The sequence below is a fragment of the Pterocles gutturalis genome, unplaced genomic scaffold (genome assembly GCF_000699245.1).
Source record: "Pterocles gutturalis isolate BGI_N339 unplaced genomic scaffold, ASM69924v1 scaffold20951, whole genome shotgun sequence".
Taxonomy (NCBI): domain Eukaryota; kingdom Metazoa; phylum Chordata; class Aves; order Pterocliformes; family Pteroclidae; genus Pterocles; species Pterocles gutturalis.
The window spans coordinates 23,528-40,032 of record NW_010103584.1 but is presented as its reverse complement, the minus strand read 5'-3'; the positions used below and the strand labels follow the sequence as shown (position 1 = coordinate 40,032).

The window sequence follows — 16,505 nt, the reverse complement described above, 5'->3', positions numbered from 1 at the left end:
TTCATATTCATATGTATACACACAGTACTACAAAATGACATTAGTACATATCCATACTAAACAAGTTTCTAGTACAAAAATAAATAAAATATATCCTTAGTTAAATCCTATTGCCCTTCTGCCTTTCCATTCAACTTGTAAGTTGCCAGCTGAAGCCAAAAGCTTGTTCTACTAGACTTTTTCCCATCTCCAAAATGCTTGTCTTATTCAAATAAACACCTCTCTCCAAATTTTCAATGACCAGTTGTAGATGTGCCAAAATATACACCACTATCATCTTCCTTTTATTGATTGTTTTTTCTTAGAACTAAAAATTTGGCTTACCACCAGCTCCTACCTCTTCTGTTCTCATAAACAGAATGGTGAAGGTGAAATCTGTAGAATTGGTTTAAGTAAATCATATGTGTAAGTAAAAATGCAGGCAGTTCACCCCACCCCCTAAAAGTGCTCATTGTTACAGCATATTTTCTTTAAATTACGTGACAGAAAAGCAGCATGGCTACTACTTAACCTTAACCACCATCCAAGGTGGCCATAGCTTCTTTCTGTTGTGGGCTTCAGAAGGTATTTCAGGGTAGATTTTAAGACCATCGATTTTCTGTCTGGTTAGTACTTGCTGTTAATATTAAAATTTTCTGGGAAGCTTTTCCTCCTATTACCTCTTCCGGTTGTCCTCCTCGAGTGGGATAGTATACAACCCTGTATTTTTCCACTTTTCCTGGTGCATGGGTCCAGCTAACCCGGAATCCTCTAGCTGTTACCTCAGATGTGACCAAATCCGAAGGAGCCCCAAGTGAAGCAACAATTGTTCCTAGGTTAGAGACAACACAATTTTTTCATTTCCCTCTGCAAAACAATTATTTGGTTTGTTGTATTTGCTGAAGTTCCAAAGATTGCTTCTCATCAGAAAAATCAAATAATTGGCTGCTGCAGTTATTCAGGTCATTTTCAGTGGAAACAAAGAACTAATAATGAGTACTGCACATGGAGTTTTCACTCGGACTGAGCCTCCCCGATCTTTCATAAACCTCTGTGTGAAAGTGAGAAAAATACAAAACTAAGCCTTCCTGTCTTTCCTCCCGTCACTCTTTCAAGCCCTTTCTTTCTGGGTTTGTTTTTTTTTTTCAGGTTGCCTTCCTTCCAGTCGTGAAAAACATCCAAGTACATACACAGCTGTGATTTCCTGAGCTCCTCTGCAGGTTGGAAACTGATATGCTGTCTGTCAGCAGACTGAAGAGATGTAGTGAATGGTCACCTTCTCTGGCAATAATTCCTTTCCACAAAGATGTCTCATCTCTCTATGGTTTTTCCATCCTCTCCCTCTCAATTTCCCAACTGACTGCTTGCTCCCTCCAGATATAGCTAGTATTCTGTATTTCTTCTTGTTTCCAGGCAAATAAAAAAAAAGGGAAAAAATTGAATGAAGCCTTACTAAAACACACTCCTTCATTGCACAGGTAGAAATATGTGTGAAGACAACCTTCCTTACTAATATATTACAAACTTATTGAAAAATCACTCACCATTTCTGTGATATTACAGAATCACAAACCAAGCAATACAAACAAAATCCCCTGAAGTCCTTCTGAAAAAATTATCTCAGGTAGGACTGTTTCTCTGACAAAATGGAACATTTTTTCCTAGCCATTTCTTTTGTTCAGCAAAAAAACATTGTAGTGGGAGAAGGCTTTTTTTATTTAAGAATAATTTTCTTCAGCACTATCTTTTCTTATGCTCTGAAATTTGTGTTTTGTATATCAGATAAGAGAAAAAAAAAATCCATTGTCAGGAAGGGACAAGCAATCTTAATAGCTGACAATTTTGAAAACTTAGGAGACAATAAAAACAGTAAGTTAGGAGATGGAAACCACAGCACAAACATAACAATTCCATGTGCAGCTGTTAAAGTAATTCATCCCCAAACCTGTGTATTATAAAAAAATTTTCCTTATTCACCACTTGGAAATAGTTACAGCAGAATGAATGTATATTTTGGCGTTTTTTGGTACTACCAAATACCACTATCAAAGACAGAGAGCAAAAGATCAAAGATATCGAAGTAAGAATAAAACACACCTAGGAAGATAACTTCCCTGACAGTGTACTGCCTCGCAAGCAAAAGAATATACAGCATGAGTCAAGTGCCAGAATCCAGCTTAGAACTGCAGATATTTGGAACAGGATTTGTAGCTCTAAGTTCGTATTAAGTTACACTAGATCTTGTTTCTTACCTTTGATTTCCTTTTCCTGTTCCTCTACTCGTGAGCACACTGTTCTGGTAAGACCTTCAACAATGGTATTCATGAAGTTAAAGTCAGCAACGTTGTAGACGTGTGTGCTGTCAGGTTCAGAGGCAATCTCTTTGAGTTCATTGATATCTGCATTCTTTACACCTTTCATCGGAAAGAAAATAAATAAGATGTTGATTGATATCTGCATTCTTTACACCTTTCATTGGAAAGAAAAATAAATAAAATGTTTGTAACAAAAAAGAAAAAACTTTTGCATGCATAGGCATTGATAAAAACTAGCTAAAATCAAATTTTTTTAATTTGTCTTAATGATCAACCACGGACTGCTCTGTCATTAAGATGTTACTTCTGCTGGCATAACCGGAATTTTTTCAGCTGCCTCCCGAAAGAAAAAACTTTTGCATGCATAGGCATTATAATAACTAAAATCTATTTTTTTTCTATTTGTCTTAATGATCAGCCACAGACTGCTCTGTCATTAAGATGTTACTTCAAGACGTTAATTTCTGCTGGCATAACCGGCATTTTTTCAGCTGCCTCCCAATAATGTAGCATCCATGTATACTGCTAAGTGCCAGTTATAGCTGCAATGAATTGGAGAACATATTAAAGAAGATTTAACTTAATGATGATAATTACGGGATATAGACAGAAAAGAGCAGTTCCTTAATATAGAGGGCAACAGATAAAATACGCTAGAGTACAATGGGACACAATATATGGATATGGCAGAATACACACCAATAGCAAACAGCTCAATGCCAGCATCTCGCAAGTTTTTAGCAGGAGGGATAACATCATCTTGGGACTTCCCATCAGTGATCAGTATCCCGATTTTAGATACTCCAGGTCTTGCACCTGCTTCAGGCTTAAAGCTGTTTTCCAAAATGTAAGTTAAGGCAAGACCTACAAAGGGAAACATTTTAAAAGACTTTAAAAAGGGAAAAATTACCACAAATTTTGCAAATATCACAGTGTTTGTCTTTCCACTCAACTTAAAAATCCTGAGAAACCTCTTAATTAAGAATAAGTATAAAAGAATAATTTGTTTATGGAAAGCTTGAATTCCAGCAAGCTGATATATTACAAGCTTATTGAAAAATCACTCGCCATTTCTGTGATATTACAGAATCACAAACCAAGCAATACAAACAAAATCCCCTGAAGTCCTTCTGAAAGAATTGCAGAGAAGGTGACATTCATCTTTAGCAGCCTTTTGATCAATCAAGGTATTTTAAGTGGGCTATGGAGACCTAAATTGATCTTCTTGTGAACCTATAATCTTTTCTTTCTTACTCCACAAACTTAGAATAGGAAGTCCCCTCTCCTACCTACATTGCTTACATGAAAGCACATGATCTGGATAGCTTAGTAAATCCCTATACTACATACAATCTTACTTTAACTTGGTTTTTTGTTCTTTCCAATTTACAAGCTGAAGAAAAGCTTACATAAAGCACAGGGAGAATCTGATTTTAATAACTGCTAGTTATTTAAAGGGAAGGAAGAAGAACAACTCCTCAGGCAAACTTATACTTCAGAATGAGATCCCATCCGAAAACTCTCTCAAGTCTCCCACAGCAAAAGTTCCTAATGCATCTTCTTCTAGCATCCATACAAAATAATCATGATGATTTACTACTTGCTATCACACAATAACCTCATTAATAGAATTATACCAGACTCCTTCTGTCCTTTGTCCCACTGCATTCACTCCTACCAAAATAAAGGCTGTTGCAGAAGAGAAGGAGAAACTTCTACATTCTTTCTCCTCTTTCCTCTCCACAACAACAACAAAAAAAAAAAAAAAAAAAGGCAGAAGGCAGTAATACTTAAAGCCATGTCTGGGTCTTTGGATCTATCATTCTCCTGGCAAGACAGCCAATATTACTAACTGCTGCTTTGATGATACTGGAGTTGTATTCAGAGACTGTATTTTTCCCAGGTTGACAGGCATCCCACATTTATCCATCACTAAGTGCCTTCTGGGGCTTCAGTGCTCTAGCTATTAAAAGGTCAATGGAAATCTAAAAGCCCCAGGTGATCATTTGAAAAGTTACTATTGCCAGTTGTCAGATATTAAAACAACATTCTTTCCTTCTCCAGAATAAAGCTCTGTGCATTATGAATGGATTTTGCGTTTTCTTCCTAGCAGGTAAAAGATTTTACTTCCAGCACAGAGAGTTCATGTACACTTTGTTTTATGAGACCCTGTCCTGACCAGAAAGATTCCCAGTAAAGCCAATGAGACAAGCACTTCAGAAAATATCTCACTGACATTGGATAAAGACATTAGTAAGCTGCAAAAACCCTGTCCTTTTTACCCTTCATAGTAAGTACTAACACTTCTTAGTCTGTGCAGCAGAATAAACTTTTTAACAAAACGTAAAAGCTAAAATATACATTGTACCTGTTAATGTATTCCCTCCCTTATATGGTAGGTTACGGACTGCATCCAAAACAGCATCTTTTGTGCCATAGGCATTCAAATGCCATTCAATTCGGGGATCACCACTGTACTGGGCAAGACCTAAAGAACCAGAAATTAAGATAATCCATTAGACAATAAAGCATTTTTTTTCCCAAGTATCTACACTTTATGTACGTGGTTACCAACAGCTTACCATAGCAAGTTTACCATAAGGAGATTTGCTACCATACTAGAAAAATTTAACTGCTTGATGCCAAAAAAATTAGTATAAAGTTGTTCTTATTGTCAACTCCTCAATTTCTTTTCAAAGTCTTTCTTTCAAGTGCTAAGGAAAGCAAAGGAGAAGGAGTACACAACTTTTTCAGAGTATAATAAGATTCCAATAAATTGTTTCTTGAAAAGAACTATTTTATTTAATATGCTTTTGAGCAGACTAAAACATAAGTAGCAGAACAGAAACACAACATTTGAGCCAGTTTAAACCATGAGAAAAGCCATCCATTAGCACATTCTTCCTCCAAAAATTAAACTGCAAGGGTTTGATTTAATGCTGTCTGAAGCCAGTGAGAGTGTTTCCACTGGTTTTTGTTTTTTTCCCCGCTGACATTGCATTAGAGTTTACTTAAGCTAAGTATCACAGTAAACTGTGAGGAATTAATGCTACAAACATTCCAGCAGCATTATGCTTATAACAGAAGTGCTAGTTCCAGGTGAGGATGAATATTGCACAAATACATGGCAATAAGCTGTTAACTATCCTGAAATCATGACATTTTTACACTGCTACAGAAATGTTAAGAAAAAAATATGGCACCTTACCTACTCTTGTTTTCTCAGATCCCACATTGAAAGCGGAAACCAGATTTTCCAGGAACAGTCGAACAAGTCTGAAATTGAATCTGCCAATACTCCAAGAGCCATCTACTAGTATCACAATATCTGCAATTGCTGGAGTTTTACAGGTAAACAGGTTTCCTATAAATCATTAAAATGAAAACAATATTGTTAATCCAACATTAAAATTATAACTCAATAAATGTATATCATCCTCCTCCCACTAAGCTTAATACTTAAATCTTTCTTCCACAGGCAAAGTGAAAAATAAGCAAAATCACTAAACGTATTTTCTGTAAATTCAGTAATAGAACAGTTCGGCCATTATCTACTTCAGTTCTTTCATTAAGCTGTTCAAAATTACTGTTGGGAGACACAGGAAAAAGAAATGCTGCTTCTAAAAATACAATACTTCAGAGAGAAAAAAATAACTGTCATATAACACAATCAAACCAGCAGTTCATTTTCATTCTCGAGGATACATACACAGTATACAGTTCGTGACACTGAACCTTAGGTGTAAACAATGCAGAGAGAACTACCTGGAGACAGAGACATCCAAAACAGTTATCAAGACCTCTTTTATAGTCAACATAGAAAAGGAGGTGTTTCCGTACATCTCAACAACTCTGTAGAAAAACTTCTTTAGCTGCCATTATAGACTTCTAAAGTTAGAAGTGAATCTTACCCTGGGAGTCTAGAATAAAACTGAAGGTCAGCTGCACATGCTGTATTAAACCTAAGTAGGAGGCACTCAATACAGCAAAGGTAAAATGCAAAGACCTCAGTTTCAAATTCACAATCTTTATGAGAACTAGCACTACGTGAAGATTCAGTCTTACAGATATAAGCAAAAGCACACAAAAATAAAAGACTGTTAAAAAAAGCAACAGAGAAGACCTGATGAGAATCAGCAGAGCTGTATATTAATAGTCTCTAAGGTTTATCTAACCAATGGGGAAATCAAAGGAAATGGGAGTAGAGATTAGACACAAATTGCAAGATAAGCCAGGAAGGTTTTCAGGGACACAGATTCTTAAGAAATTGAGAAGACTAAACAAAACTGACACATTCAGTTTGAGAAAATGACAGGAAGGGAAGTAAGAGAAAGGAGGAGGTTTCCATAACCTCAGACAGCATTGCTGCATCCCACAGAAGTGGCTGCATTACTCTAAATGTAAGGTTGCTGAAATAGTGGATTCGTATTGTAGGGAGGGAAAAGAATGAGTGATGTTACACAGGTATACCAAACAAGAGCTTACAGTGGAAGGTATAAAAATAGCAAACTCCCCACCAGATTGGCTGTAGAATAGAGATGGAAGTAGGAAAGTCAAAGCAAAGCATGTTAGTAGAAAAAGTATCATGCATCACAAACCATTTAGGGATGAAAACCATGTCCCTGAACACAGTAAAAAACCTGCGGATCAGTGAACTAAGCTGCAGCTCAACTTTTATCATCAATTTTATTTCAGGATCCACTACATTAATTTGTTGACAAAGCATACCAGCACCTAAGGTGGTACTAACAGGAATCACCAAGTACACTGTTAGAAACAAACTGATCTTGAACAGAGATGCTAAGCAAAAAAAAAAGAAAAAAAATAATTCAGTGAGAAATAATTTTAAACGTGCTTGCATTAGCTCACAAGCAGCCCTCCTGTTACAGAGAAGGAATAAACCACATGGTTAGTAACTTGAAATTTTTAACACCATATTATTAATGACAATCTTTTCATTAAAGACAAAATTATAGTCTCACAGGCAAAACAATCTGATGTGCAGAAGAACTTCAAACAATTTGTAATAATTAAGAGCTAAATTAATACTGTAGTGTAAATCCACTGAGCAAGAAACCCAACCCATAAAGTTACAGTTAATGTCTTAAACGTGTACTAAAAATGTTTTTAGAAGAGCAGGGAACATTTCCTACGTGCAGCTAGCAGTGTAGAATAAGTTCTAAACACATGACAAAAATTCCACTTACAAAGATGCCAAAACAAATATTTTATTTGAGTTTTTACAGTACAAGACAACGCTATTGGAATTGGCAACACATTTTAATGTATAAACACTGGAGAACATTCAGTAAGCATCAGAAAAATGATCTTAAATTGGAATATAAATCCAAAGGAGATACAAATCTTTATATCACTGAAGTCAACAGGAAAACTTCTCTTGATTTCAGTGGGACTGGAATCTGTTTTGTGATTTAATAGGAACTTACTGGTCATGGCAAAATTCATGTTTTAAATATCTTTGCCAAATAAACTTCCTGTTAATCAGCCTGCATTACTTGCAGTATTTGTCTTCCATTAACATGCAGTTCAGTGGTGCCATTCTCACACTGGCCATGATTAGCTTCTTAAGCTTGAAAGGAACTATTGGCAGAGTAAAACACTACTCAACACAAGTAAGAATGATAGAACTGGACCCCTGATTCACATCCAAGCAGCTGTACTGGAGCACAGATGTACCTTTTCAGTATGATCCCAGCAGTTTAATCATATTGTCCAATGAGGATAACAGGATTTGTGTGGCTCTACTTCCCTTCTCTACTTCTAAAATCTTATGCTTACTGTGAAACCCAGTTAGTACCCTAGATCTTACTTGTTTCATATCAACAGGTTTTGCCTATAAGGCTTCTTTAATCCTGTAGTGATGGCTTTGTGAATAAAACCTTTCATTGGTTTTAGTAAATCCATTCAGTGCAGCAAAACTCAAAGAATAAAGAAAACAATAACAGCATTCCTTTCAATATTTTATTTCCACATCATCAGATCAGTGCAAATAGTATCATTCAATTTTCTTTTTTGTTAAAATAGCGTGTGTGGTTTGATCCAAGACACTGCAATGTCACAGAATGTGCAAATTTGATTCATTCTTCGTAGATAGGAGATACTTGTTGAATCTTTTCTGCATAAAATATTTAGGTTTTGTTACTTCTGTACACCCACTATTTGCTTATGTTTTCTCCTTGTTGTACTTAATAGAATTGTAGAAAGTTCCCTAAAATGGAATAAACAACAGTGAGATATTAAACAGAATAACATGCTGCACAGAAATCTTTAAAACCTGACAGGAATACAAACATCATACCACCCTAGTTTATAAAGTTAGTTTAAAAGACACAGCGTATAGCAAATAATTTACACACCCCACAGAGATTAGCCAGTTTCCATTACCAGTTCCAGCAAATGTCTTTTTCAATAATCTTTCCATACAACCATACATGGTCATGAATTCCTATAGAGTTTGAGGATAATTTTGAACATTTCAACTACCTAAACGTAACTTTAATAGGCAATTTTTTCAAAAATATTTCTGAAAGGAGGATGAGAGCATATAATCCCATATAAAAAAAGGGTTCCAACACCCAGTGGCTCAGCCCACTACAAGTTTCAATACTGTGGTCAGGTTGTGCAGATTTCCCTTTTACTTGGTTATCAAGAAAACAGTAGCAAGAGAGACGGTACAACTTTCCTCTGAATTGTACAATACTCACCAGTTTAAAGAGCAGGACAGTAGGGAGGAGATCAGTTACCCAATTTTCTAGAATGTTTCCTAATGTTATATAGATAGCATTATTCTACTTCAAGTGCTGTATTCCACAATAAACAATAAGAGAGCTTGCGAGTTTCAGGTTAGAGGAAATGACAGAATTGCAAACATCCTAAAGTCAGAAAAATAGTTCATATATTTTATAGCAGCACCCGTCTTCAGTGCATCCACCTACAACAGGTGGATTTTGATGAGGAGAAAGTAAAAAATTAATGGACTTTCTATAACAAATTTACAATCTTCCTAGTGTTACGTGGCAGAAAGAACATGCCACTCTGCCAGGAAGTTAACTGAGGTGGAAGGAGCTTGGTCTGTTCATTTATGCATGTCAGAAATGAAAGCACAGGCTCAGAATTTCACCTCCAAAGACAAGACCATACAACTAAAGGCTACCAGCAATGTACTAGGACAAGACATTTGCACAAAACCCGCTTCGGTATTGCCACCAGTCAAATCATCATGAAGAATTTCGGTTCCTTTGCTTCAGGGAAATACTTCAAAGAATAACCAGCACTGAAGGAATTTTGCATCTACCAAATGAAGTTTTCTGCCTTTGATCCCTCCAGCCCCCAGACATTAAAGGTGACACATTTGCTTGTAATTCCAATGTGCAAGTGCTACAGCACTATCAAGACCCATGTCAGAGTTTGGCTGTGACTGAAGCTAATGATGGCAACACTGAAAAAAAGATCCAGCTAGAACTTTCTGGGATAGAGGAAGAGTTATCGGAGCCTGCAAAACATGACCCTTGAGACATCCCGTTGAAGGGAACAGAGCACAGAGGGAGGACTGGGAGGAGCTCTGGCAGTATGGGGGATGCACAGAACAAAGCAGGGTCTGCAAGCTTCTGTAAACACTGGCCACCTCTCTGGGGCTGGTCACTGACCACCTCTCTTCAGTCAGCAAGTGAACAATGTTAAAATCCAGAAGTTTGACTGAAAAAACCTGCAAGCTGTACTTAGACACAAATACAAAACTATGATTTTTAGACTGGAGTAATGGTTCTCGACTCCTGGAGTGAATACTACTACTCTTTGAAAGTCTTTTGAAAGGTAAAGGGAGAAGGAGCAAATACAGGCACTGTCACACTCAATGCCTTAGAAGAATCAGTTCAATTTGTATGCAGTTTTGATACATTTTGCAGAAACACATTTGATATTTTGCCTCCCCTTGGTATAAAACTCTGTTCTAATTTTCAAGAGCCAAAACACACACTTCTTCCCCTAGAAGAATTTAGGACTATAATTCTTTCTGAGTCTGCAATATGTCATTTCCTTTCTTACTCCCTGTCACAGTGGAAAAGTCAAATAATATATGTGGAAGGAGAGGAAGAAAGTTCAAGTCGAGGTCAGCAATAATACAGTATGAATGGCAGACTGGTTCATGGAGTAAGAAAGCACAAAAGGCATGAGGCTTGATGACAGAAGTGACTGAAAACCACCTTGTGAATAGAGCATGAATGACAGAGAAAAGTCCGTCCCCCACAGTGACTGACAGCACCACAGCTGAGCAGAAGCACCACTGAAGACAAGGGCAATATAAATCTACATCAGCAAGATGTCAGTTCTTTCTAAAAAAGGGTTAAAAAAATACAGGGACGTGAGGCAGGGTTCAGCTCCAAAATTCAGCAACTCACTCGTCCATGCTTCTGACATTGATATTAGTGCACTGTGCTGGTGATATCATCATTGCACTTAGACCTCAGTTTAACACATCCCATATGTCAGGCTATGGACCAGACAAATACATACAGCATAACTGCTTTTCTTTGAACTAGATCCAGCCACAGCTTGAATTTGAAGGACTCAAATGCTGGAACATCATTAGGTTGAAAGAGCAGCCCAACGAGGTTAGAAGCTTGTCCCTGCTCCCTAGAAAAAAAATCAAAATAAAATAAAGCAGCCAGCCCTTTCCCATGCACCTTGTTTTGTTCCAGGAAACTCGTATAGCCCAACTGGCAGGGCTACAGATTTGTTACTGGGGGGAGTTAGAATATTAAGATTTACTGAATCTGTTGTGTCTTATCATGTCACATTTGACTGTGAATGCTCTAGTTCAATATCTGCTTAACAGTACTTTGCGTCTTTCAAAAAGTACAGAGCAATAGATAAATGCTATTATTTAAAACACACTTTTTGAATTTAAAGCCACAAAATCAATTAAAGCAGTATCTGATAAAACACTGTCTACATACACTAGTGATAATTCTCAAGTGTGAGAGAAGGAATTACACAGCCATTTACTACGCACTTTTCCATACACGCTCAATGATTGTTGTACTTCTGCAGTAAGCAATCACTAGCTTAGAAAAACTTTTAGAACTTTCTTCCTACATCATAGCTTTTTAATTGACTTGATAGACAGAATAAATATAAAAGGTAAATATGAAAGCAAGTGCTGATGTTTTTTGGCAGACCATTGATGATTGATAGCACCGAAGCACCTGATGTCTGCAGCAGCTTCCCAAATTGCAGCACTAAATTCTCTTGGTCTGTGTAGCTAGATAGAAAAAAAATGTTTAAAAATACCTCTGCATTTAAACTGAGGTTCAAAACATTTATTTTCTGTTCCAACAGGCAAGATGTCAACACAGAACAAAACACACTGCTGAAATCTTTCCTGAAATTGAAGTTCAACATGGTAAGATACTGTGTCCATTTAGCCATAATTATTTACATCGAGAATGGTCCACAACCCTCCTGTAAAATACATGAAACCTAAGAAACTCTTCTGCAGATCACAGTGATAATTCTCTGCTTCTCTTTGCTCTTAGTTCTGCATCTGAGTGCATTAATATTTTAAATTAAACAGCTGTCTCAAAGTCTAAATGACTTTTCAAGGCAGAGAACTGTAAAGTTTTATTAATATGGTCATATTTATCCACCATTCCTATGTAACAAATATGCCAGGATCTAAAAGAATTATTTTTCCCTTTGCTTTAGTGAAGCATGAAATCCCTGAGACAGTTTTCTCTGGATATCTAGAAGGCAGTTAATCAGGGGGCTGCAGATAAAATTGGCACGCAGAAATCCTCAACATTAATTAAGCTGGATATGTAAATCTCTCTAAACCATGATAAAGAGCTGGTCTTTACCTAAGCTTGTAACTAAGTTACAGCTTTAACACAACAGGTAAAGTAACAGAAAAGAGTGTGCCCAAGAGAACAAGCTGCGTATCTATGAAAGTCATTAACACAGAGCTAAATAAACATTGGTTGAAGCAAACTGCCACAACACTGTTACACTACAGCCCAGCATTATAGATCCTGGTTGGACAAGGTTCTGAGCAACCTGGTCTAGTTGAAGATGTCCCTGCTCATTGCCGGGGGGTTGGACTAGATGATCTTTAAAGGTACCTTCCAACCAAAACTATTCTATGGTTCTATAATGTCGCGGACAGTTTGCCCAGAAACAAAAAAAGACTGCACAGTACAGTTGCAGTGCGGAAGATGTTCCAATTCAAGTCCCTGTATTACCTTTCAGCATTTATTAAATTAATATCACAATGTAAGCATGTTACGTCTAGTCAGAAAGGCTCGGAGAAGTTCCAAGTCAGTTATGCAATATCATATATGGTGGATAGTTGAAGAAACTTTTAAACTACAGAAGGACTAATAATAAATCTCAAAATAATTTGCTGAATATTTCCTTCCATTCAATGCCATTTATAGGTACTTTTCTTTATAGTGTTTCAAAGGCTTTAAAACAAAATTACAAGTCTTATCCTCCAAATCTAGATGCATTAAAAAAAACAAACCTCAAAAATCTAATGCAGAACCTTATCCTAAAAACTTTAGTACAGGGATTCTCTGAACAATTTCATGCTGCAGAGAAGGCAATTTTTTATATTTAATTTGCACACATATGGAAAAAACACTAATCTGATTTTGTAGGAAAGGTCTGCATAGCAAATACTAGGACTCTAAAAATTACATTGCATATTACATTTTTTTAAACATCTTCCAGAAACAATGGCAAATTCTAAATCCATAAGAGTTAATTTAAATTTATACTGAGGAAAAGACAATTATTTTAATTAACCTAGACAAATTACTGGCTGCTACCAAAAGTATATAACTGTTATGGGAGCTGTCAAAACCAAAGTAGATGCTTATCACAGACAACGCTTAGACATCTGGGTTTATTTTCAGTTCGGCCAGTAGCTACTTAGCCATTTACAATAGCCACAATCAAAATGAAACTGTTGGCCCATGTACTTCAATATGAACACATACAGTTAAATCACCCTGATACCTGAAAAGCAGGGTGAGGGCAATCATACAAAAATGTATTAAAATAGTCCCATGGAGCTCAAGAGGATTTTTTAATCACTTTTTTCCAAAGAAAAAATGTTGAATATTCAATAAATAATTATTCAATGAATAATTTTTCAGTTGTTCTTGCTCAATTTTTTTCCAATAAATGGTAATTGTTGCATAACTGCATTCTGTTAGATCAGTTTTAGGGCTTCTCTCCTGACATCTGTTTCCTATTCCCAGATTAATAAAACAGTAATAGTTGCAAGGCTGGCAAAGAACCTGTGAGTCTGTTGAGAGACAACATGAGCTTCTGAGTGTCATTTTCTTTTTTTAAGGTATAACTAAACAGAATCAGCCCATCAAAGTAATAACAGTATCTCAACCAACCTCTAACAGCTACGTTAGATACTGATGCTCTATTAGTACTTGTTAGAGAACAAAAAACACTAAACTTTATGAAGCTCTGAAGATAGAAGCATCTGCCACAGTTTGACACCACTTCCTTGTCCCCTAGGTATTGAGCTAAATTTGGATGTTTAGTTGGAAAGGTCTTGAGGGTAAGGAGCTGAGAGATGAGACAGGAGTGGTAATTCACAAGCCACAGCCATTTTAGCCTTTTTGAAGGAGCTACCATCCTTATGCTAACAATTGACAGTTTTCCTGCCTTTATCATACTCACTAGAAAGATCAGTGCAATAGAACAGAAGTTTCACCTCACATTTTTAACCACATAAACAAACCAAACCCAAGCAAAGACCTTGCTGAAACTCTTTACTTCTGGAACAGCTGTCTGCAGCACTATGCAGCCCCAATTCTGCTAACCTTTCTGCATACAAGGAAACTAAATGTGCTCAAGCATCAAGCTGGTGTTCCAGAGAAGCTGCTTTGGGGATTCCAGGAGAGCAGTGGACGAGAATGCCACCACTCCACTTACTGGGGAACAATGAGCTAAACAAACACTTTGTGAGCCAAGGACACATGAAATCTAGCAGTCAGGTCAGGAAACAGGACTCCCCCATTCTGTGCAGACAGACCAGTACAATCAGTAGAGCTAAACAGACAAGTGAGACAGGCGAGAACACCTCTGAGATGGAAAACACGGACCCCTCAGACAGCTAAACTCTGTTTCAGCTACTAACTAGCACCTTTTTGACCAAGGAGCATAGCTCAGTTGTAACACCAAGGCTTACTGCACCGGGCACGAGGCAAAGGGTGCTGACAATGAGACAGCCCAGAATCAGAGTCCTGCACCCGCAGGTCCAGAAAGAACGTGAAGACCCTCAGATTGGGCAGTGAGGGTCAAAATGACCCTGAAATCCTCACTCCTCAGTACAAGCTCCTGCTTCGTGTTGACCAGCAGTGTTATTATCAGATGAGTGAGACAGAAGACAGACTGTGAAAACAGACTCCACTCTGAAAGTGTAAGGAACAGCCTTGAAAGGGAACTTGTACAGCAAACAGCTGAAAACCAAATATTCAGCACCTTCTGGTTGCATTCAAGACAAGCCATCTAAGGGATCACAGTCCCTGAAAAGAGATACCAAAACATTAATCTTAATCTCTCATTTTGCTGTCCAGAGCACAAAGCAATGCAGCTTGTTCATCAGGGTATTCAATACAACTGGAATGCAAATCCATGATAGAGAAGCTTGCAGATGAATGCGTCAATCCTTTATGACCGCAGCTTTCTTACAAGAGGGTCTCTGTCTTGCACGTCAGTGTTTATTAAGGTCTGCTACCACCTCCCTAAAGCTTTTCGGTTCTCCCTTCAAGGTTGCCACACAAATTTTTAAAACTCCCCAGAGTTTCAGCTTGTTACCATGTAGCTTCAGACTCAAAGACTAGATAGTGTCTCATGTCAAAAACAATCATCACTCATAATACACAGAAATATTTACCTAGAACGTAGTCATGAGCAAGCCTACAGACTTCAAGTTATGAGAATTCATGTTGCCAGATGATGAAGAACTGTTAGGGAGTGTCTCAGCAAGATAAGTAATGAAAGTATTTCAATAATGAAACATGTCAACACGGATCTTGAATTTGCCTTAAAATAACAGTCTCCTGCTGCCAGCAGAATCCATCCACGCCAGCCCACTGCGGATTGGATAGACGCTCAAGAGCTAATGACTTAAAGAGTTGAAAAGCAGTCTGAAGAGAATGAAAGACCATTCATTCAGATGAGCTTCTATTAATCAGTTGTTCAAGAACCTGAATAGCAGTCTCCCACTTCAGCTAAGAATAGATTGCACAAAAGAGCCAGTGCCTTGGGGAAAGCTGCCAAAGGAAAAAAAAAAAAAAAAAAAAAGGCCACACAGGAGGTTTTCAGTTGGTAATGGTTTGGACTTGCCAAGCATCATACATATTTACTGTGCAGAGATATGAGGACAAACATAACTCAAGGGTTATGAACCTGAGGATAAGCATCTTGTAACTTAAAGGTTGTGAACCAGAGTAGTTCTGATATTAGGAGCTGGATCACTTTATGACAAAATTGAAACTTACATTTAGGTCCAAGATAGGCTAAGTCTCTTTTTCTACTCAGAGAGTAGAAAGACAGTTATAAAGCTACTTTTTTTTTTCTGAGCTACAAGTTCTCTAAATATCTATGTTACCACTGTGTCTACTTTTCAATGAAGCAGATGCATTCAAGGAGAGTTCCTAAAGAGGGACAGGGAGGGACATTGTGGATAACAGAAAGGCAATCTGTCCAGTCTCCAGATTCTGCCTGGCCTGAAACATGTAGGAGAGATAATGTACAACCATGACCATTTATATGTTAACATACTGACAGACGGAAGAAAAGTGGCTCCTCCTACACAAAGGAGGAGCCAGGAGATAAGTAGAATCCCTGATTGTTTTTTAGCCATAATTTCTAATGCCAAGCTTTTTATTTTCTGAACAAAGCAAGAGTTTGCATGGCATACCCAAAATGAAAAAGGTATCCAGCAACCTCTATGTTCACACTCAATCTCAAACCAGGCAAAGGTAAAGCAATAAAATTATTCACAAATTTACAGATATCTAAAATAGACAAGGCAGTTATAGAATATGAGAGACCCTTCTTATGTTAAGATCAATGTCTCCCACCTAAATATCTCTCTCTCTCTTCCTTGATCTCACTTCAATCAGGGATTACTCCTGCCAGGATCAAAGCGCATTACTCCAAGTG

At 37.3% G+C, this 16,505-nt stretch overlaps 1 protein-coding gene across 1 annotated transcript in view; it reads right to left on the bottom strand.

Moving 5' to 3' along the window:
• Nucleotides 1-16,505, bottom strand: part of LOC104471428 (collagen alpha-1(XIV) chain-like) — a gene marked incomplete at its 3' end in the record, with an annotated part of 62,516 nt that overhangs the window by 25,266 nt on the left and 20,745 nt on the right. The window contains exons 5-9 of the mRNA XM_010086767.1: nt 5,503-5,658; nt 4,663-4,782; nt 2,994-3,158; nt 2,232-2,393; nt 660-811 (exon numbers count right to left, since the gene is read on the bottom strand). Of these exons, the coding sequence (XP_010085069.1) occupies nt 660-811; nt 2,232-2,393; nt 2,994-3,158; nt 4,663-4,782; nt 5,503-5,658 (755 nt within the window). The remainder of the gene's footprint in view (nt 1-659; nt 812-2,231; nt 2,394-2,993; nt 3,159-4,662; nt 4,783-5,502; nt 5,659-16,505) is intronic.